This window comes from Ornithorhynchus anatinus, chromosome 14, assembly GCF_004115215.2.
Source record: "Ornithorhynchus anatinus isolate Pmale09 chromosome 14, mOrnAna1.pri.v4, whole genome shotgun sequence".
Taxonomy (NCBI): domain Eukaryota; kingdom Metazoa; phylum Chordata; class Mammalia; order Monotremata; family Ornithorhynchidae; genus Ornithorhynchus; species Ornithorhynchus anatinus.
The window spans coordinates 51,475,862-51,497,197 of NC_041741.1; the positions used below are offsets into that span (position 1 = coordinate 51,475,862).

At 49.4% G+C, this 21,336-nt stretch overlaps 1 protein-coding gene across 2 annotated transcripts in view; it reads right to left on the bottom strand.

Moving 5' to 3' along the window:
• FBLN1 (fibulin 1) overlaps positions 1-21,336 on the bottom strand; it is an 81,887-nt gene that overhangs the window by 1,249 nt on the left and 59,302 nt on the right. For both annotated transcript variants that reach the window (XM_029079158.2, XM_029079157.2), the window contains exons 15-16: positions 17,933-18,075; positions 15,664-15,795 (exon numbers count right to left, since the gene is read on the bottom strand). In XM_029079158.2, coding sequence (XP_028934991.1) covers positions 15,664-15,795; positions 17,933-18,075 — 275 coding nt within the window. The remainder of the gene's footprint in view (positions 1-15,663; positions 15,796-17,932; positions 18,076-21,336) is intronic.

The following is a 21,336-nucleotide window of genomic DNA, read 5'->3' on the forward strand; positions in this document are numbered from 1 at the left end:
CATATAGTAAACATTTAATAAATACTGTTTGTTAAAAATAATGGGGGAGGGGAGTGTGAAGAGTTTTCCCAGGGGAGCTCCTTGGGTGACATCATTAGCCCTTTGGAATCTCCAGTGGAGAGCAACGCACTTCGTCGTTTGAGTCGGGAGAGGCAGTGTGGCCTAACGAACAGAGCTCCGGGCCCGGAGTCAGGACCCCCAACTTCTAGTCCCAGCTCTAGCCGCTGGCCTGCTGGATGAGCTCGGGCAAGTCACCGATTCTCTCTGGGCCTCAGCGCCCTCCTCCGTAAAATGGGAGTAAGTCACCTGCTGCCCCTCCTCCCGACCCCCAGACCTCAAGCTCGTCGTGGACCGGAAACGCATAAATCATGTTGACCGCAAAACATATAAAGCGTGGCCCGGTGGATAGAGCACGGTCCTTGGTGTCAGAGCGGTGAGGCTTAGTGGATAGAGCACGGGCCTGGAAGTCAGAAGGACCTGGGTTCTGATCCCAGTTCTGCCACTTGTCTACCGTGTGAACTTGGGCAAGTCACTTCACTTCTCTGGACCTCAGCTACCTCATCTGTTAAATGGGGATGAAGACTGTGAGCCCCACGTGGGACATGGACTGTGTCCAACCTGATTACCTCATATTCATTCAGTCATATTTATCGGCCGCTTACCGCGTGCAGAGCACCGTACTAAGAGCTTGGAAGGTACGATTCGGCAAAAAATAGAGACGATCCCTACCCAACAACGGGCTCGTATCTACCCCAGCGCTTAATACATTACACAGATACCATCAGAAAAAAAAAATGAAGCATCCCGGGGCTCGCTGTGTTGCAAGGTCTGGGCGGCTATTCCATTCTCACAGCGGAGTCCGATTTGTCTGGGGATTCAGAGCGGGAGCTGTGGCCGGTCACTGGAGGTGTAGTCCCCGCAGATCTTGTGGAGCTATTGGGTTCCCAAGCCCCCAGCGGCCTGGCCTTTGCGGTATTCCGGGAGAATTCTTAAGGCTCTCCGCAAAGAAAACATTGGCCCAGGATCTAATGGGGGAGCTGAATGTTGGCTTAGCCCTCTGTCGCCACCTGTTCTCTAATGCAGCGATGACATTTCTGCTTTGTCCTGTTCAAATACCGCCTCACTTCTCCGGCGTATGTGGCAGAATCACCCGCCTTTCACCACACTCATCAGAGTTGCAGATTTCCAAGTATCCTCCCGTCACGCCAGGCCAGCCTCAGAACATTTTCATGTTTTCCTTCTGGACTGGGTGAAAATGACTTGTGCTAAAATAGCCAGGGCAAGTAAGCTCTCTCTCTTTTTCTCTCACCCCCCCCCCACCTTCCCCACCCTTCTCTCTTTCTCTTCCCTTTCTCCCCTCACTCCTCCTCTTTACGCTCTCCTCCCCTCTCTTCCCTCTTTCTTCCCCCTTTCTCTCTTTGCCTCTCCTTCCCCACACCCTCCTCTTTCTCTCTCCTCTGTCTCTCTCCCCCTCCTCTCTCCTCTCCCTCATTTATCTATATTAATGTCTGTCTCCCCCTCTCGACTGTAAGCTCAGTGTGGGCAGGGAATGCATCTATTCATTGTTATACTGTACTCCCCCAAGGGCTTAGAACAGTCCTCTGCACACAGTGAGTGCTCAATAAATACGACTGAAATACAACTGAATCTCTCTCTCCCTCCTCTCTCTCCACTCTCCCTCCCTCTCTCTTCCTCTCCTTCTCTCCTCTCCCTCCTCTCTCTCCATCCCCCCTCTCTCCCTTTCTCCCAATCCCCCTTTTTCTCCTCTCTCTTTCTCCCGCTCTCTTTCCCTCACCACCTCTCTCCCTGCCAATCTTCCTCCCCACCGCCCCTGCACAGTCTGGGCTGTTTCCCATTCCGAGCTACCGTGGCTCCAGAGGGTATTACTCCCTTCATCTTCACAGGCTTTGGGACCCCTGTGAACCCAGCCAGCTTCCACAGTTTCAGCCAAGTTTTTTCCAATCTTTTTGCCAACCTCTACCTGTTCCCCTGGCCCTCTGGTAAATAGTTACTTGCAGACTACATGCTGAGATCTGTGCAGAGCCTTGGGGAAGACAAATGATCACCCCATAGGTCACAGCCCCTAGCCTGCACCGGGCTCGGGGTCTAAGAGGGAGAGGTAGCAGACATACTGTTCCCACTTTAATTAATTAATTAATTAATGATGGGATTTGTTAAGCGCTTACTATGTGCCAGGCACTGTAATAAGCGCTGGGTTGAATACAGGCAAATTGGATTGGACACAGTCCCTGTCCCATGTGGGCCTCACTGTCTCAATCCCTATTTGACAGATGAGGTAATTGAGGCCCAGAGAAGTGACGTGACTTCCCCAAGGTCACACAGCAGACAGGTGGTGGAGCAGGGATTCTGATTTCTGGGCCCATTCTCTATCCACTATGCCATGCTGCTTCTCTCAAGATGCCAACTGAGGTCCAGAGGGGTTGAGTGACTTGCCCAAGGTCACGCATCAGACCAGTGGCAGAGCTGAGGCTAGAACCCAGATCACATTCTTTCCATTAGACCAAGCTGCTTTTTGCCCCTCCCTTCCCTGCTCTTTTAGTGGGTGCAAACGATTATTGCTCCAACTGATCGGTATTTTGATCAGTCAGTCGATCAATCCTATTTACTGAGCACTTACTGTGAGCAGAGCACTGGACTGTGAGCCCATCACTGGGCAGGGATTGTCTCTATCTGTTGCCGAATTGTACATTTCAAGCTCTTAGCACAGTGCTCTGCACATAGTAAGCGCTCAATAAATATGATTGAATGAATGATTAGACGCTTGGGAGAATACAAGATAATAGTTAGTAGACAGGTTCCCCTCCCGCAGGGAGCTTACAGTCTAGAGGGGGTGGTGAGGACGATGATGATGATGATGGTATTTGTTAAGCACTTACTGTGTGCCAAGCACTGATCCCCCTTTGCCGATCCAGACAATAGATATTTTTATGAATTATATCTCAGCCCTGACTGATTTAAGAGGCTGAACTCAGGATATATAATTCATAGATCACACAGGACCAAATTTATACACCTCAAACATAACACGTCCAAAACAGAACTCATCTTTCCACCCAAACCCTGTCCTTCCTGGGTCTGTCCCATCACTGTAGACAGCACAACCAACCTCCCTCTCTCACAGGCCCATAACCTTGGCATTATCCTCAACTCACCTCTCATTCGATCCACATATTCAATCTGTCACCGAATTCTGTCAGTTCGACCTTCACCGCATCGCCACTATCCACCCTCTCCTCTCCATCCAGACTGCTACCGCACTGATCCAGGCACTTTTCCACCTTGATTACTGTATCAGCCACCTCGCTGATCTCCCTGCCTCCACACAACACTCTGCTGCCCACATCACTTTTCTACAAACTGTTCAGTCCGTGTTTCCCCACTCCTCAAGGACCCCCAGTGGTCGCCCATCCATCTCCACATCGAACTTCTCATCGTTGGCTTTAAGACACTCAGTCACCTTGCCCCTTTTTATCTTACCTGGCAAATTTCCTGCTACAACCCAGCCCAGACGCTTCATTCCTCTAATGCCGACCGACTCACCGTACCTCGAGCTTATTTATCTCATCACCGACCCCTCGCCCGCAACCTGCCTCTGGCCTGGAACTCCCTGCCCCTTCCTATCCGACAGACGATCGTTCTCCCCACCTTCAAAGACTTATTGAAAATGCATCTCCTCCAAGAGGTCTTCCCCGACTCATCCTTCATTTCCTCTTCTCCCTCTCCCTTCCGAATCACCAATGCCCTTGGATTTGTACCCTTTATTCACTCTTCCTTCAGCCCCAGGGCATTTAGGTCCAAAGCCATCATTTGTTTTAATGTCTGCCTCTCCCCGTAGACTAGAAGCTCCTCGTGGGCAGGGGACGTGTTGCTAACTCTGATACGTTGTACTCTCCCAAGCCCTTAGTACAGTACTCTCCCATCATCGGGCAGGGATCGTCTCTGTGGCCGAATTGTACCTTCCAAGCCCTTAGTACAGTGCTCTGCACATAGTAAACACTCAATAAATATTACTGAATGAATGCTCTGCACACAGTAAACACTCAAAAAATACGATGGATTGTTATATATATTATATAAAACCTAGATATTTTACTCTTTGGGGTTTCAATATCCAGAGTCCCAGATGAACCTCTTTTCAGAATCAGTATCTCTGAGACAGCCTTGGTTATCGAAGACTGTCGTATGGCCAGTCCAGAGGACCTGAATTTAGTACCGTCACTTTCCCAGATTCCTTGGATATCAGGGTTTCTGTTTTGGTAATCAGATGCTGCAGGGATTCTTCAGCCTGTCTGTACCTCTTTCAGATATAATTACCCCCTTCCCTTCTTTGAAAAATGCAGGTCCTCAGGCACTTCAGCCCGCACCTGGCCTCCGCTTACACGACGTAGCTCTGCAGTCTGACTAGCTCACAGTTCTGCAGTTTGGCCCGTAGTTCTGGAGTTTTGTTCCTAGTTCTGCAGTTAGCCTGACGCACAGTTCTGCAGTTTGCCTGGCTCACTCTTGGGCAGTTTGAATGTGAGAAGCCCTGTGGGAAGACTGCAGTGGCCAGCTGGGGGGCCTGGGGTCTGCTTCGCCTACACGAAGCTCTTTGGTCCTAAATCCATCCTCAGCCCCGCAGCACTTCTGTACGTCTCCTTAGCGCTCGGTCCCCTTCTTCTTAGAGAAGCAGCGTGGCTCAGTGGAAAGAGTCCGGGCTTGGGAGTCAGAGGTCATGGGTTCGAATCCCGGCTCCACCACTTAGCTGTGTGACTTTGGGCAAGTCACTTAACTTCTCTGGGCCTCAGTTACCTCATCTGTAAAATGGGGATTAAGCCTGTGAGCCCCATGTGGGACAACCTGATCACCTTGTAGCCCCCCAGCTCTTAGAACAGTGCTTTGCACATAGTAAGCACTTAACAAATACCATCATTATTATTATCATTCTACACTGTCAGCTCCTTGAGGGCTGGGAGCAGTTCTACCAACTCTGCTGTATGGTCTTCTCCCGAGAGGTTGATACGGTAGGTACGGAGGAGGCGCTCGATAAATAGCATCGATCGACTGATTGATCCCGGAAAGCCACCTGGGAGCACTGGACACGGGGATATTTGAGAAATCCCTTATTCTGTGGCTGGGTTGGCCCCCGGTTGAAGGAGTGATGGACGAGGTGCCTGGGGCAGGGCACTTAGCACTTCGGGAAGTGTAGCTCAGCTGTCAATTTCTTGAGGGCAGGAGCCATGTCTTCTAAATCCACTGTATTCACCCAGAGCTTAGGACAGTTCCCAGCACATAGCGAGCGCTTAACGAACCCATATAAAAACCAAAAAACCAAAAACCATAGTTCAATTCAACTGAACTGCTGAGAGTTGAACTGAATTCAACTGAGGGTTAGTCACCACCCTGAAAAGGACCTGAACTCTCCTGATCCAATGGGATAATAATAATTATTATTATTATGGTACTTGTTAAGTGCTTACTATGTGTCGAGCAATTTTCTAAACGCTGGGGTAGATACAAGTTGATCAGGTTGGACACAGTCCCTGTCCCACCTGGGGCTCGCAGTCTTGATTCCTCTTTTAAAGATGAGGTAGCTGAGGACTAGCGAAGTGAAGTGGCTCGTCCATAGTCACACAGCAAACAAGCAGCAGAGCGGGGATTAGAACCCAGGTCCTTCTGACTCCCAGGCCCGGGCTCTATCCACTAGGCCACGCTGCTTCCTGCTCTCCGGCCACAGGAGGGGCTGTCAGAGAGTTTTGGACAGGAGCGGATCGGCGTCCTCGAAGCCGTTAAGTGTCATAACCCTAAGAATGTCTTGGCCCTCGGCCAGCGAAAGGCATGACGGGGTGACTTAGCCGGCCCATTCACTGCACCCCGGAACGAGAGCTTCTAATCCAGAGGATTCCGCGTGAAAGCAAGCCCTCGTGCTACCCATCCGTCATCACCCGTGGAGGAGGATGGAAAACCTGTTATTTCTAGCCCCGCTGCGGAATACTGCAGTTTTCCAAGCCCCGAATGGAACGCTGATCCTTGACCAAACTTTGAGAACACGATCGGAGGACGGGGTCAGCATGGGAGGTTTAACCCCTTCCTCCGTAATGATTTTTAGAGGCCGGGCCCCTCCCTCCCACCCGGGCTGGTCTGCCCCGTGGCCGTAATAATTGATAATTACTGTGGTATTTGTTAAGCGCTTCCTCTGTGCTAGGCACTCTAATAATAATAATAGCTGTGATATTTGTCAAGCGCTTACTATGTACCAGGCACTGTAGTGAGTGCCCCTCCTTCCTGCAGTCTCCAGTGTTTATCAGCTTGTCCTCAAATGGAAATCGGGTGGGACACGGTCCCTGTCCCGCATGGGGCTCACAGTCTTCCTCCCCATCCCCAGTTACCTCATCTGTAAAATGAGGATTAAGAGTGTGAGCCCCAGGTGTGTCCAACCTATCTTGTATCTACCCCAGTGCTTAGAACAGTCCCTGACACATAGTAAGCACTTAGCAAATACCATTCTTCTTCTTATTGTTATTAATGTACAGGTGACATAATTAAGGCACAGAGAATAATAATGATAATAATAGTTTTTAAGTGCTTACTATGTGCCAAGCATTGTTCTAAATGTTGACATAGATACAAGATAATCAGATTGTCCCACACGAGGCTCACAGGCTTAATCCCCATTTTACAGATGAGGTAACTGAGGCACAGGGAAGTCAAGTGGCTCACACAGCAGATAAGCGGCAGAGCTGGGATTAGAATCCATGACCTTCTGATTCCCAGGTCGGTGCTTTATCCACCAGGCCATGCCGCTTCCAGAATGCGGGGAAGGCGGACCAGTCCCACTGAGGAGCCGAGGACTGCGGCAGGAGCGGACGGTCAGAGCCCGGACCCCAGGACCAATGGGGTCAGAGGGAGGTGGTCCCCAAGCCCTGGTTGCCGGCGTCTAACGTCTCGCCTGCTGCCCCTTTCCTCGAGCGAGGTCCTGCGAACGGGTGCGGGCCGGCGGCGAGGCCGAGCGGTCCCTCGGAGAGGAAAAGCCCTGAGCCCCTGGGTGGGAGGGCGAAGCCACTTAACCTCTCCACACCTCGGGTTCTTCGTCTGTCAGACGGGGATCAGGTTCCCGCTCCCCCTCCCTCCGGCGCCGGGGGCAGGGACCGCGTCCGGCCTGACGTTGGGCTGAGCGAGGTGCTGGCCACAGAGGAAACGCTTGACTAGTGCCATCGTTAGCAAGAATACCAATTCTGTTTATTGCCATAGTGTACTCTCCCAAGCGCTCAGTACAGAGCTTTGCGCATGGTAAGCACTCAGTAAATACAACTGAATGAATGAATGAATTGCAAAGTGGGCAACACACACACACACACACACACACACACATACACACACCTGTCAAACTGGCCCCTCTAGAACCAGTGAGAAATCAAAGTTGCCTTATGACTCTCTCTTCATATCTGAATGTTATAATTAAAGTACTTTCTCAGAAAGAATAATTTCCTTGCCCAAACCTCAAAGGGTTGCTTGACATTTCTGACCACTAAAAATGTCTCCCTCAAAGCCGGGTTTCCCCCCACAGGTCCCAGTCCCCAGCAACTCCCCCCCAACCTCATACCATCCTGAACTTTTCGATCAGGACAGTAAGCTCCTTGCGGGCAGGGCAAGCGTCTACCAACTCTGTTGTCCTGAACACCCCCTAGCTCTTAGTACAGTGCTCTGCACATAAGTGCTCAATAAATAAGATTAATTGATCGACTAATTTCGCAGATGCTCTTGAGATGAAGCTTCCCGCACGAGGACAGGGACCGTGTCTGGTGTTTCCGGTGTAATCTCCCAAGGGCTTAGAAAGGGCTCTGCACTCCTTAGGCATTCAGTAAACAGTCAGTCAATCGTATTTATTGAGTGCTTACTGTGTACAGAGCACTGTACATAGTACTTGGGGGAGTACAGTAGAACAATAAACAGACACATTCCCTGCCCACAACGAGCTTACAGTCTAGATAATAAGACCATTATTATCATCATTACAATTAAGAATACCACAGTTCGTGAGGATAATAATAAGAACTGCGACATTTGTCAAGAGCCGACTGTGTACCCAGAATTGTAGTAAACACTGGGGAAGATACCATAGAAGAAGATTGGACACAGTAACTGTCCCACATGCGACTCAGAGTCTAAGGAGGAGGGAGAACAGGAATTTAATCCTCATTTTACAGATGAGGAAAACGAGACCCAGAGAAGTTAAGTGACTTGCCCAAGATAATAATATTAATAACTGTATTTTCTAAAGTACTTACGGTGTGCCAAGCACTGTTCTAAGCTCCCCGTCCCACATGGGGCTCACAGTCTCAATCCCCATTTTACAGATGAAATAACTGAGGTCCAGAGAAATGAAGCGACTGGCCCAAAACCACAGAGGTGAGCAGGGGTCAGAACCCGAGTTCTCTGACTCCCAGGCCCGTGCTCTTTCTGTTAGACCCCGCTGCTTTCTAAAACGACGCACGAGGCCCGCACGGGGATCGAACCTGCAACCTGGCACTACCGGCACCGCGCTCTAACCAACGGAGCTGACCGGCCCCGGGAATCCGTTTTTTTTTCTATCTGCACCTTTGAAAATATATCACGCATTTTGGTGTGGGGTGCCATTCGTCTCAGAGTTGTCACAGCAGATGAGCTATTACCTTTTCAAATCTTCCTGAAAGGTCTCCCAGATTGTGCGGAGCCATCTCCCCGGCTAGAGAACTGAAGGCCTGGCTCTCAGAGAAAAGCTTTGTAGTGGGTTGATAATACCTCAGGCATTAATAGGACATTTTTGTACCGGTTGCAAAAGCATTCTTCATTTTTCAATGACAGCCGGTTAAAGAGGAATGCAGCGAAAGTCTGTAAAAGGCTTTAGAAAGACAACAAGCTTGGGCCGCGTGTCTGTTGCCCCTTTATCCTGGCTAAGAACGGATTTTCGAAAGGATACATTAACCCGAGGTCCTGACCATTTCACATTCCGAGCCATCTCGGGGTGCTCTGGGCTGGCTGGTTTCCAGGGGCCTCTGCCGCCTTCACCTTCCACCCCCACCCCTTACTGTACCCGAGACTCGACTTTATCCCTCGGTCTCGTAAACCGAAAGGGTCCAGGGCCTAATTCCCATCCGGGAATTCTTTCTCAGCACTGAGCCCTGCTCATAATAAACACTTAATAATTACCATTGTAACTACCGCTCTTACTCCCGGAGAAGCCGCGTGGCTCGGTTGGAAGAGCCCGGGCTTGGAGTCAGAGGTCATGGGTTCAAATCTCGGCTCCTCCGCTTGTCAGCTGTGTGACTTTGGGCAAGTCACTTCACTTCTCTGGACCTCAGTTCCCTCGTCTGTAAAATGGGGATGAAGACTGTGAGCCCCACGTGGTACAACCTGATCACCTTGTATCCTCCCCAGCGCATAGAACAGTGCTTTACACATAGTAAGCACTTAACCAATGCCATCATTATTATTACTATTGTTCTTAGAAGCAGCGTGGCCTGGTGGATAGAATCCGGGCCTGGGACTCAGAGGGACCTGGATGTTAATCCTGGCTCTGCCACTTGTCTGCTATGTGACCTTGAGCAAGTCACTTGACTTCTCTGGGCCTCAGGTCCCTCCTCTGTAAAATGGGGACGAAGACTGTGAGCCCCATATGGGAGAGTGACTGTGTCCAACCTGATTTGCTTGTATCCATGCCAGCGCTTAGTACGGTGCTTGGTATGTAGCAAGTGCCTAACAAGTACAATAATCATAATTGATTATTAAATATGACCACTACTGCTATTCCTCCTTCTCCTCTTGCTATTACTATAGTAATGTTACTATTATTACCAATACCACCATCACCTACCTGCCAAGAATTGCCAGCAGGAAGGGAAGGGGGAATGAGACAGTGTGGCCCGGTGGGAACAGCCCAGAACTGGGAGTCAGGAAGCCTGGGTTGGAGTCCTAGCTCTGGTCCGGCCTGCCGTATGCCCCCCGTACTTCGTTTTCCTCATTTGTAATAAAGGAATAAAACACCAACTAGCCTCCCTTCTTATCCTGAGGGAGACAAGAGCTTTGTCTCTTCTATCTGGCACCTATCTAAATGCTTCCCGGAGTGTTGGGCACATCATAATAACTGGCATTTGTTAAGCGCTCACTAGGTGCCAAACCTCGTGTTAAACACTGGGGTGGATACGGGATAATGAGATCAGACACGGTCCCTATCCCACATGGGCTTCACTGTCTAAGTAGGAGGGAGAAAAGATGCTGAATCCCCATTTTACAGATGAGGAGACTGAGGCTCACGGCAATTAAATGACTCGCCCAAGGTCACACAGCTGGTAGGATTAGAACCCAGGTCCATTGCCTCCCAGGTCTGTGCTCTTTTCAACAGGCCACACTGCTTCCCTGTCCCTCTCCCACCTCCTACTCCTTTGCTGGCCTCCACCAAGACAGGCAGTTCACCAAGACAAATCTGAATTCTTCCATGACTACTGCTAAGACAGGGTTTGGGGTTCCCTCTTAACCTTTAGTAACAGTCTTCTCTGCTGCAAAGTTACCTTTTCAATGCAAACATCACATATTTTCCAATGGTGCGTGCGTGTGTGTGCGCGTGTGTGTCTTTCCATTAGGCCATACCGCTTTTCCATTCCAGGGCACAGAACTTTCAGCCTAGACAAAAGCCTGTTACCAAATCCTGCCAAAAACCCATTACCAAATCCAATTTCCATCCAAGTGGTCCATTTTTTTTCCAGTTAGATTAGATTAGTTGCCACTGGGCCACTTTCAGCATATGCGTGCTGTGCAGATCATATCACCCATGATAGCATGTCCAGGATCAGCTACCTTCCAGGCCTCCAGTGACTCCCTCAAAACTTCTGTCAAAATTAATCTACCAACAGTCTTGCACTATATTCTCTCAAGAGCTCAGTAGAGTGCTCTGCACACAGTAAGCTCTCAATAAATACGATCGAATGAACCACCCAGAGCACTGTGCTACATAATTTACAACCCTTAGTGCATTAGGACTAAATTATATCAGAGCCACTTTTCCTTTGTTCAGCAATGATAATAATAATGAGACTAGAAGCCGCAGGGTTTAGTGGCCAGAACACGGGCCTGGGAGTCAGAAGGTCACGGGTTCTAATTCCGGCTCCGCCACTTCTCTGCTATGTGACCTTAGGAAGTCACTTCACTTCTCTGTACTTCAGTTACCTCATCTTTAAAATGGGGATTGACACTGTGAGCCCCACATGAGTCAGGGACTGTGTCCAACCTGTTTTGCTTGTATCCACCCCAATGTTTAGTATAGTGTCTGGCACCTAGTAAGCGTCTAACAGATACCATCATTATTATTCATTATTATTAGTGTTAAGTGCTTACTACGTGCAAGCACCGTGCTATAAGCTGAAGTAGATCGACGATAATCAGATTGGAAACAGTTCTTGTCCCACATGGGGCTCACAGTGTACGAAAGAGGGGAGAAGAGGGATTGACTCTTCATTTTACTGATAGGGAAACTGAGGCTCAAGCTCAGGAACGTTGAGAGACTTGCCCTTGGGCACACAGCAAGTAAGTGTCTCCCCTTCCAGACTGTAAACTCTTTGTGGGCAGGGATCATGTCTACCAACTCTATTGTATCGTACTCTCCCAAGCGCTCATTTCAGTGCTCTGCACACAGTAATTGCTCAATAAATGTCTTTTTTAAGGGGATTTGTTAAGACCTTACTATATGCCAGGCACTGTACAAAGCAATGGGGTATTTACAAGCTAGTCGGATTGGGCAGAGTCCTTGTCTCACACGGGGCTCACAGTTTTAATCCCCATTTTACAGATGAGGTAACTGAGGCACAGAGAAGTGAAGTGACTCACCCAAGGTCACACAGGCGACAAGTAGCAGAGCTGGGATTAGAACCCAGGTCCTTCTGACTCCCCGTCCTGTGCTCTACCCATTAGGCCGCTCTATTTCTCCTCTCTGTAAATTATTTTTGTGTCTTTATCCCCCACTAGACTGTCACTTCATGTTTACTAACCCCGTTCGTTCTACTTTGCACCCAATAGGTGCTCAGTAATGATTACTGATTGATGGATTTGTACTCCGTGTTTTCACACTTCCGTGGTTATATTTGGGACGGTGCCAGGAAACAACGGCAGAGTGGCAAGATGTGAAATCACTTGGTGTCTGCAAGAAGCTGCAAACCAATCTGAAGACTTTAACGATAGTTCTAAATGGATTTCTCACCCAGGTGGAATAAACACTCATTATACTGAGATTCAAGTTTAAGGCCTGCTGTGATAACATGCAATTAATTGAGTTTTGGGGTGGGGAAGGGAAGGAAATCCCAATTGGATTGTGGAGTGACATGTGGAAGTTTAAAGGTCCAACAGCGCCACTTATGGGTCATAGTGCAAAACGGCTTTATCATTATTATTACTAATAATAATAATATTTGTTAAGCGCTTATTGTGTGCAAAGCACTGTTCTAAGCGCTGGGGGAATACAGGGTGATCAGGTCATCCCAGTAGGGCTCACCATCTTAGTCCCCATTTTACAGATGAGAGAACTGAGGTCCAGAGAAGTGAAGTGATTTGCCCAAAGTCACACGGCTGACGAGCGGCCGAGCCGGGATTAGAACTCACGACCTCTGACTCCCAAGCCTGGGCTCTTGCCACTGAGCCACCCACTGCTTCTCTACTACCTGTCAGAACTACCTGTCAAGGGCAGAAGCATCCAACCCCCCCACGGGTCAGTTGGAAGCTTAGCTTTGCCAATCAATCAATCAATCAATCAATCAATCGAATTTATTGAGCTCTTACTGTGTGCAGAGCACTGTACTAAGCACTTGGGAGAGTACTCTATAAGAGCAGCATGGCCTAGTGGATGGAGCATGGGCCCAGGAGGGAGAAGAACCTGGGTTCTAACACTGGCTCCGCCCTTATCTGCTGCGTGACCTTGGGCAAGTCACTTCACTTCTCTGGTCCTCAATTACCTCATCTGTAAAATGGAGATTAAGACTGTAAGCCCCATGTGGGACAAGGACTGTGTCCAACCTGATGATCTCGTATCTATACCGGTGCTTAGGAGAGTGCCTGGCATGTAGTAAGTTCTTAATGGACATCATTAAAAAAAAAGAATTGGTAGACATATTCCCTGCACACAGTGAGGCAGTGTGGCTCAGTGTAAGGAGCCTGGATCTGGGAATCAGAGGACCTGGGTTCTAATCCCAGCTCTGCGGCTTGCCTGCTGTGTGACCTTGAGCAAGTCACATCACTTCTCATCTATAAAATGAGGATTCAATAACTGATTGTGAATCCAGTGTGGGACAGGGACTGTGTCCAACCTGGTTAACTTGTATCTACCCCAGTGCTTAGAACAGCGCTCGACACATACTAAGTGCTTAACAGACACCATAAAAAAGGAACTTACAGTCTAGAGGGGGACACAGACATTAATATAAATAAATAAATGACAGATGTGCTGTGGGGATGAGGGACGGGTGAAGGGAGGAAATCCAAATGCAAGCCGTGTGTCTGTTTATTGTCGTATTGTCATTCATTCAATCTTATTTATTGAGTGCTTACTGTGTGCAGAGCACTGTACTAAGCGCTTGGAAAGTACAATTCGGCAACAGATAGAGACAATCCCTACCCAGCAACGGGCTTGGTCTCTTCCAAGCACTTATTACAGTGCTCTGCACACAGAAAGCACACAATAAATACGTGAGCGAGGGGGCTCGGGAAACATGACTCAGGAGGCCTGGAAAGTCAACCAATCAATCAATCAATTGTATTGATCTAGCACTTCTTATGTGCTTACTAAGTGCTTGGGAGAGGACAATACGACACATTCCCTGCCCACAGCTTGCTTACAATCTACAGTCTAGAGTCCCCGAAGACAGATAAATGTAGTTTAGGGCTTTTGTGGACTGGCATCAGTCCATAGCAGTTTGCCCAGTCTTATATAACTGTCTTATAATCAGGGGATAGGGTCCTGCCTCAGGGCCAGATGTCTTTTTTACCAAAATAACCCAGAAGTGTGCTCTTGGTCAACTGCAGACAATAATAATAACAATAATTATGGTACTCGTTAAGAGCTACTATAATAATAATAATAACAGTGTTGGTACTTGTTAAGCGCTTACTATGTGCAGAGCACTGTTCTAAATGTTGGGGTAGATACAGGGTAATCAGGTTGTCCCACGTGAGGCTCACAGTCTTAATCCCCATTTTCCAGATGAGATAACTGAGGCACAGAGAAGTTAAGTGACTTGCCCACAGTCGCACAGCCGACAAGTGGTGGATCCGGGATTCGAACCCATGACCTCTGACTCCCAAGCCCGGGCTCTTTCCACTGAGCCATGCTGCAAGCACTGTTCTAAGCCCTGAGGTAGATACAAGTTAATCAGGTTGGACGCAACATCGGGTTCACAGTCTTTAATCCCCATTTTACAGATGAGGTAACTGAGGCCCAGAGAAGCTAAGTGTCTTGCCCAAGGTCATACAGCAGACATGTGGTAGAGTCAGGATTAGAACCCAGGTCCTTCTGCTTCCCAGGCCTGGGCTCTAGTTCAGCCACATTGTTTCTAACAGCTAGACAACAGCTAGATCTACATTCAGGGCTTTATATCGAGTTCGAGAGGTTCCACCATGGGCGGGCTGGCTATTATTTCACGGGAAGCAGTGCAGCCTAGTGGAAAGAGCCCTGAAGAGTCTGGGTTCTCATCCCAGCTCCGACTCTGGCCTGCTATGTGACCTTGGGCAAGTCACTTATCTTCTAGGGAAACAGCATGGCGGAGTGGATAGAGCACAGGCCCGGGAGTCAGAAGGTCATGGGTTCTAATCCCGGTCCCTCTATTTGTCTGCTGTTTGGCCTTAGGCAAATCACTTCACTTCTCTGGGCTTCGGTTTCCTCATCTGTAAAATGGGGATTAAGAGTGTGAGCTCCATTTGGAACAAGGACTGTGTCCACCCTGACAAACTCGTATCTATTCCAGTGTTTAGAACAGTGCTTGGCACATAGTAAGCGCTTTCCACGCACCATAATTATTATTATGATTAGGAGCCTCTCCCAGCACTTTCAGCGCTCAACAAATACGATTGAATGAATTCAGCGTGGCCTAGTGGCAAGAGCACAGGCTTGGGAGTCAGAGGGGATGGGTTCTAATCCCGGCTCTGCCACTTGTCTGCTGGGTGACCTTGGGCAAGTTGCTTCACTTCTCTGGGCCTCAGTTATCTCACCTGTAAAATGGGGATTAAGACTTAGAGCCCCACGTGGGACAACCTGATCAACTTGTATCCACCCTAGAGCTCAGTACATTGCTTGGCACATAGCAAGTGCTTAACAAATACCATTATTATTATTATTATTATTATTATTCTCTCTCTTCTCCCCACTGCTGGGGGAGAGGAGGTGGTGGGGGAGAGGCTGTGATCTGGCTCGCCCGACCAGGAGCAGGGACCACCCGGATGGTTTTCTATCTTGTGGGGGAAAAGTGGGTTTGACTGGCTGGAGCAAATCAGAATAAATTCTGATGTGGATGGAATGAATGAATGAATGAATGAATGAATGAATGAATGAATGAATGAATGAGAGTTACTGCCAAGAGAGGTGGGTCCCGGTGCGTGCCCGGTCAGCCCGCCCACCCTCCCCGCAGGCCGCGGCCAGAACACGCTGCTCACCCACGGTCATGCCGTCCATGTAGCGCTTGATGATGTCGAAGGAGTCCCGGATATTCCCTTCCGTTATGTCAAAGATGATGTCGGCATGGTTGGCGGGGTAGGCCGGGGTGATGGCCCGCAAGAAGATGATCTCTGGGAACCGAAGTAAAGACGAACCGGTCAGCGCTGACCTGTCTCTGGCCTAGGGTGGTCGTGAGGCCCGCCGGCTACCCAGAGCTGCAGAGGGTCGGGGGGCCCTCCGGGAACCTTTTCTCGTCCCCTCCCTGCCGACCGACTTCTCCAGAAATACCCTCGATAGGTCAATGTATAATGTTGGTATTTGTTAAGCGCTTACTATGTGCAGAGTACTGTTCTAAGTGCTGGGGTAGATACAGGGTAATTATATCGCCCCACCGGGGGCTCACATTTTTTTAATCCCCATTTTTTACAGATGAGGTAACTGAGGCACAGAGAAGTTAAGTGACTTGCCCACAGTCACACAGCTGACAAGTGGCAGAGCCGGGATTCAAACGCATGACCTCTGACTCCCAAGCCCAGGCTCTTTCCACTGAGCCACGCTGCTTTAGGAGGGGCCGGTCAAGGATCCTGGGCGTTCTTTTTGTTTTTGTTATGGTGTTTGTTAAGCGCTTATTATGTGCCAGGCACAATACTAAGCCCTAGGATAGATATAAGCTAATCAAGTTGGACACCGTCCCTATCCCACATTAATCCCCATTTTAGTAATAATAATTAGGTATTTGTTAAGTGCTTACTATGTGCCAACCACTGTTCTAAGCACTGGGTAGATACAAGGTAATTAGGTTGTCTCAGTTGGGGCTCACAGTCTTAATCCCCATTTTCTAGATGAGGTTAAGTGGCTTGCCCACTCACACAGTTGATAAGTGGCAGATGAGGTAGCTGAGGCCCAGAGAAGTGAAGTGACTTGCTCAAGGTCACACAGCAGACAAGTGTTGGGGCAGGGATTAGAACCCAGCTATTTCAGACTCCCAGACCTGGACTCTATCCACTAGGCCACAACGGTTCCGGTTTGATCCAGACCGTGAGGGTGGACGTCTACGGGTACAACCCGCATCCCTCTGACAGCCTGTCCTCCCAGGGAGCCAAATGGACCCCTGCCCTACCCCACGGAGGCACCGGGAAAGGGGTCCTCACACATGGGTGGAGTCTGAGGTAGCGGCACCCCGAGGACCTTCCCCAGTCACCCCGCCATGCTGGGAACTCCGGGAGAAGACCGGTCACCACCATGGACCCTGCAGTTGTCCGACCAAGAGCTAGGAAGTCTGTGCGGGGGAACGGATATGCTGCATTCTCTAGCTGAAATTACATTCCTGAGGTGGAAAACCTGGGAATTGTTCTCTGGTTTTAGAGTTCTGCCTTTCTCATCTAACAAAATAATGGCGATCTAAACCCTGCACAGAAAACAGGCACCAGAGAAGTCTGCTAGGTGTGTGTGTTTGTTTGGTTGTACGTGTGGGTTTAGTGTGTGCACGTGTTTCTGTTTTTTAATGGTTCTTGTTATAACAATCACTCTATGTCAAGCACTTTCTAAGAGCTGGGATAGATACAAGTTGATCAGGTTGGACTCAGTCCCTGTCCCACATGAGGCTCACAGTCTAAGTAGAAGGGAGAGCAAGAATCGAATTCCCATTATATAGATGAGGCAATTGAAGCCCAGAGAAGTGAAGTGACTTGCTCGAGGTCACAGAGCAGACAAGTGGCAGAGCTGGGATTAGAATCCAGGTCGTTGGATCCCCAGCTCTGTGCTCTTTCTACTATGCCTCGCTGCTTCTCTGGGCTGTGTTGGTGTGTGTGGTGTGTGTCTGGGTAGACCCATATGTGCATTATATGTACGTGAGTGTGACCGTTCTTCGTTTGCAAAAGACAACATTCCTGATGATGAGATATAATCCATGCATGCACACGGGAAAGGGAAATGGAAGTCCGATGTCCATAAATTGGATGCCGCCTCCTTACATTGACCTATTGAGAGTATTTCCGGAGAAGTCGGGCGGCGGGAAGGGGACGGGGATGTTTCCCGGTGGTTCCCTCCACCCTCCGCAGCTCCTGGTCGCCGAGCAGGGGGCGGGGGTGCTTCGTGACCACCCTCAGCCGGAGCGAGGTCAGTGCCGATTGATTCTCCTCAAAACGAAGCGGTGGTTGGCGAGGCGGAAGCAGCAAGCTGGCACCCCCGAACCCATTCTCTGCCCTCCCGGGTGTTTCCGGTGGGCTCGTTTAGAGGCTGAAATGGAAGCATGCGGCGGTCACTCACCTTCGGGGCGGACGAATTCCCGGAAGGTGGGGAGAGAGATGACCGTGTGGGACACCGTGTGGACCGGATCCAGAACACAGTTGACGTCGTTGGGCCGACAGGACTTAATACAGCGGACGGTGTCGGTCTTCTCGTTTCTCACTCTATGAGGAACCAGAGTCGACCGAAAACGTTCAGTGAAAGAGTACCTCCCACCCCACAGAACTGCAGCCCACTAAGAGAGTGGATGAGGGTAAGGTGAGGGTAAGAAGTTCCCTGAAGTGGCTTGGGGTCAGAATGAAGCAGAGCCACTGTCATTTCAGCTGGTCGGCTCTGCGATATTGGCCATTTTTCTTCTGAATTTTCCCTCGTTTTGAAATAGGACTAATAATAGTAATAATTATAATAACGGTCTTTCATTCAATCGTATCTATTGAGCACTTACTGTGTGCAGAGCACTATCCTAAGCGGTTGACTGTACTGACTGTATTCGTTAGGTGCTTACTATGTGTCAAGCACCGTTCTAAGCGCTGGGGTAGAGCCAAGCTAATCGGATAGGACACAGTCCCTGCCCTACATGGGGAGCACAGTCTTAATCCCTATTTTACAGATGAGGCGATTGAGAAACAGAGAAATTAAGTGACTTGTCCAAGATGACACAGCAGACAAGTGGCGGAGTCAGAATTAGAACCCAGGTCCTTCTGACTCTCAGGCACAGGCTCTATCCACTAGACCACACTGCTTCCCAGGCCTCCTGCTGCTAGACAGTACTCCTGCAGTGCTCTGGGTGTTCTGGGAGCCAGGAAACTTCACTCTCGGGAGATAAGAGATAAGATTCCTCCAATTCCTCTTTAAAAATGAGAGGACCCACCTAACGACAAAGCCACTTTTATTTTGACATTACAAACCGCTCAGTGTTAAGAGAATCAGTTTACCAAATAGAACGGAAGCCAGCAGATAGATTCCCAGACTTTGCCCTCGGGCCTAGACGAGGCAGATTTATTGATTTGCCGTCTTGGAAATACAAGTTCCCAATGCATCTCGACACCCGAGGAATACAGTGTTTTCTAACAGAAACATTGGTTCTTTAAAAGAAGTTATTCTGAACACAGAAAAATGGTAATAGTTCAGAAAATAAAGAAAGCACACAATGCTTTGCCCATGTGCCTTTCCGCTCAACATCAGTGGTATTTATTAAGCGCTTCCTACACGTGGGGCATTGTATAAAGCGCTTGGGAGAGGACCACAGAGTTGGGTGACATGTTCCCTGCCCACCGCGACCGCTGTTTTCCTTATGGTTTGGAAATATCCATCGATGATATGTATTGAGAAACAATGTGGCCTAATGGCTAGAGCCCGGGCCTGGTAGTCAGAAAGACCTGGGTTCTAATCCTGTCTCTGCCATGCATCTGCTCTGTGACCTAGGGCAAGTCACTTCACTTTTCTAGGACTCAGTTAACTCATCTGGAAAATGGGGATTAAGACTGTGAGCCCCATGTGGGACAGGGACTGTGTCCAACCTGACTAGCTTGTATCTATCCCAGGGCTTATTACAGTGCTCTGCACATAGTAAGTGCTAGAGAACACCACCGCATAGTGGAAAGAGCACGGGCTTAGGAGTCAGAGGTCGTGGGTTCTAATCCTGGCTTTGCCACTTGTCTGCTGTGTGACCTTGGGCAAGTCACTTAACTTCTCTGTGCCTCAGTTACCTCATCTGGAAAAATGGGGATTAAAAAAAAATGTGAGCCCCACGTGGGACAATCTGATTACTCTGTATCTACCCCAGCGCTTAGAACAGTGCTCTGCACATAGAAAGCGTTTAACAAATACCATAATTATAAATAGCATCAATTGATTGATTCAGGATAATCAGATGAGTCACCATCCCCATCCCACATGGGGCTCACTGTCCAAGGGGGAAGTAGAGCAGAGATAGAGATGTAATCTCCATCTTACAGATGAGGAAAGTGAGCCATAAGGAAGTCACGTGACATAGCTGAGGTCAACGAGGCAAGAGGCAGAGGCAGGATTAGAACTCGGGACCCCTGACTCCCGGGCCTCTGAGCTCTCCACTTGGCCTCTTCCCCCACAACCCCCAAAGCGAGCGACTTCTTGTCGAGTTTCTCCCCTTTAGACTGTCAGCTCTTTGTGGGCAGGGAATGCGTCTCTTATATTGCTCTAGTATTCTATCCCAGTTGCTTAGTACAGTGCTCTGCACACAGTAAGCACTCAATAAATACGACTGAGAGATTGACTGATTGATCGATTCCCCGGTCCCGCTCCAGCACGGGTAGTCCCGAGGCCAGGAAGAGCCCAGCCTGACAGAGACGGAAGAAGCCGGGACCCACGTATCCTCTGGAAGATGACTTGTCCCCGCTGGGCGGCAGGCGGGCAGCCCCTAGGGTCCTCCGGGAAGCTTGGGACCCTCTGCAGTTGGGTCTGCGTGCGGCGGGGGGCTGAGGGAGCCAGTGTCCAGTGCCGTGAGCCTGGGTGGCCACGGCGAGGTCCCCGGTGGGATTCAAATAGCCCCGGCCCAGCCGGGATGCCGGCCACGGAAACTTCACGGGACACGGCCCTGGCTTCTGGGAGAAAGGGGAGGTGGGGGGAAGGGGCCCAGTGGGGCCAGGCCCGAGGGCTCTATCACAGCATGGCTTACTGGAAAGAGGGCGGGCCTGGGAGTCAGAGGTCCTGGGTTCTAATCCCAGCTCTGCCACTTGTCAGCTAGGTGACTTTGGGTAAGTCACTTCACTTCTCTGCGACTCAGTTCCCTCACCTGTAAAATGGGGATTAAGACTGTGAGCCCCACATGGGACAACCTGATAACCTTGTAACTACCCCAGCACTTACAAGAGTGCCGGCACATAGTAAGCGCTTAACAAACACCACCACTATTATTATTATTATTATTGTATCCTTCTGGGGAACAGGAAACACAGGGACACGATCACTCCCTCACCATCTCCAGCGGGTCTTCTTCTCAACTGCCGGCCCCCAACTCCTCAGACCCACCCTGGGACTTAGAATCCCTCAGTCTGACTCCTTTCCTACTTCCTTCTCCTAGCCTGGTACTCCCTCCCCCTCTATATAACACCAGACCTCAACTCTCTCCACCTTCAAAACTTTATTAAGGTCACATCCGCTCCAAATGGCCCCGAATGAATCCCTTTTTTCCCCAGCTCGCTTTCCCCTCTGTGTTGTCTGCGCCCTTGGATCTGTGAACTTTGGATATCTGATATTTGCCCTGCCCACAGCCCCACAGAACTGATCTACATAGCTTTAAAATATGTATTATAAATTAATTATTAGTACAGTGCTCTGCACATACAAAGTGCTCAATAACTAACATTGATTGATTGATTGATCAGCACTTATGGACTAATCTGACATACCTCTTTGCCTAACCACTAACTCCCACCCAAATCCCC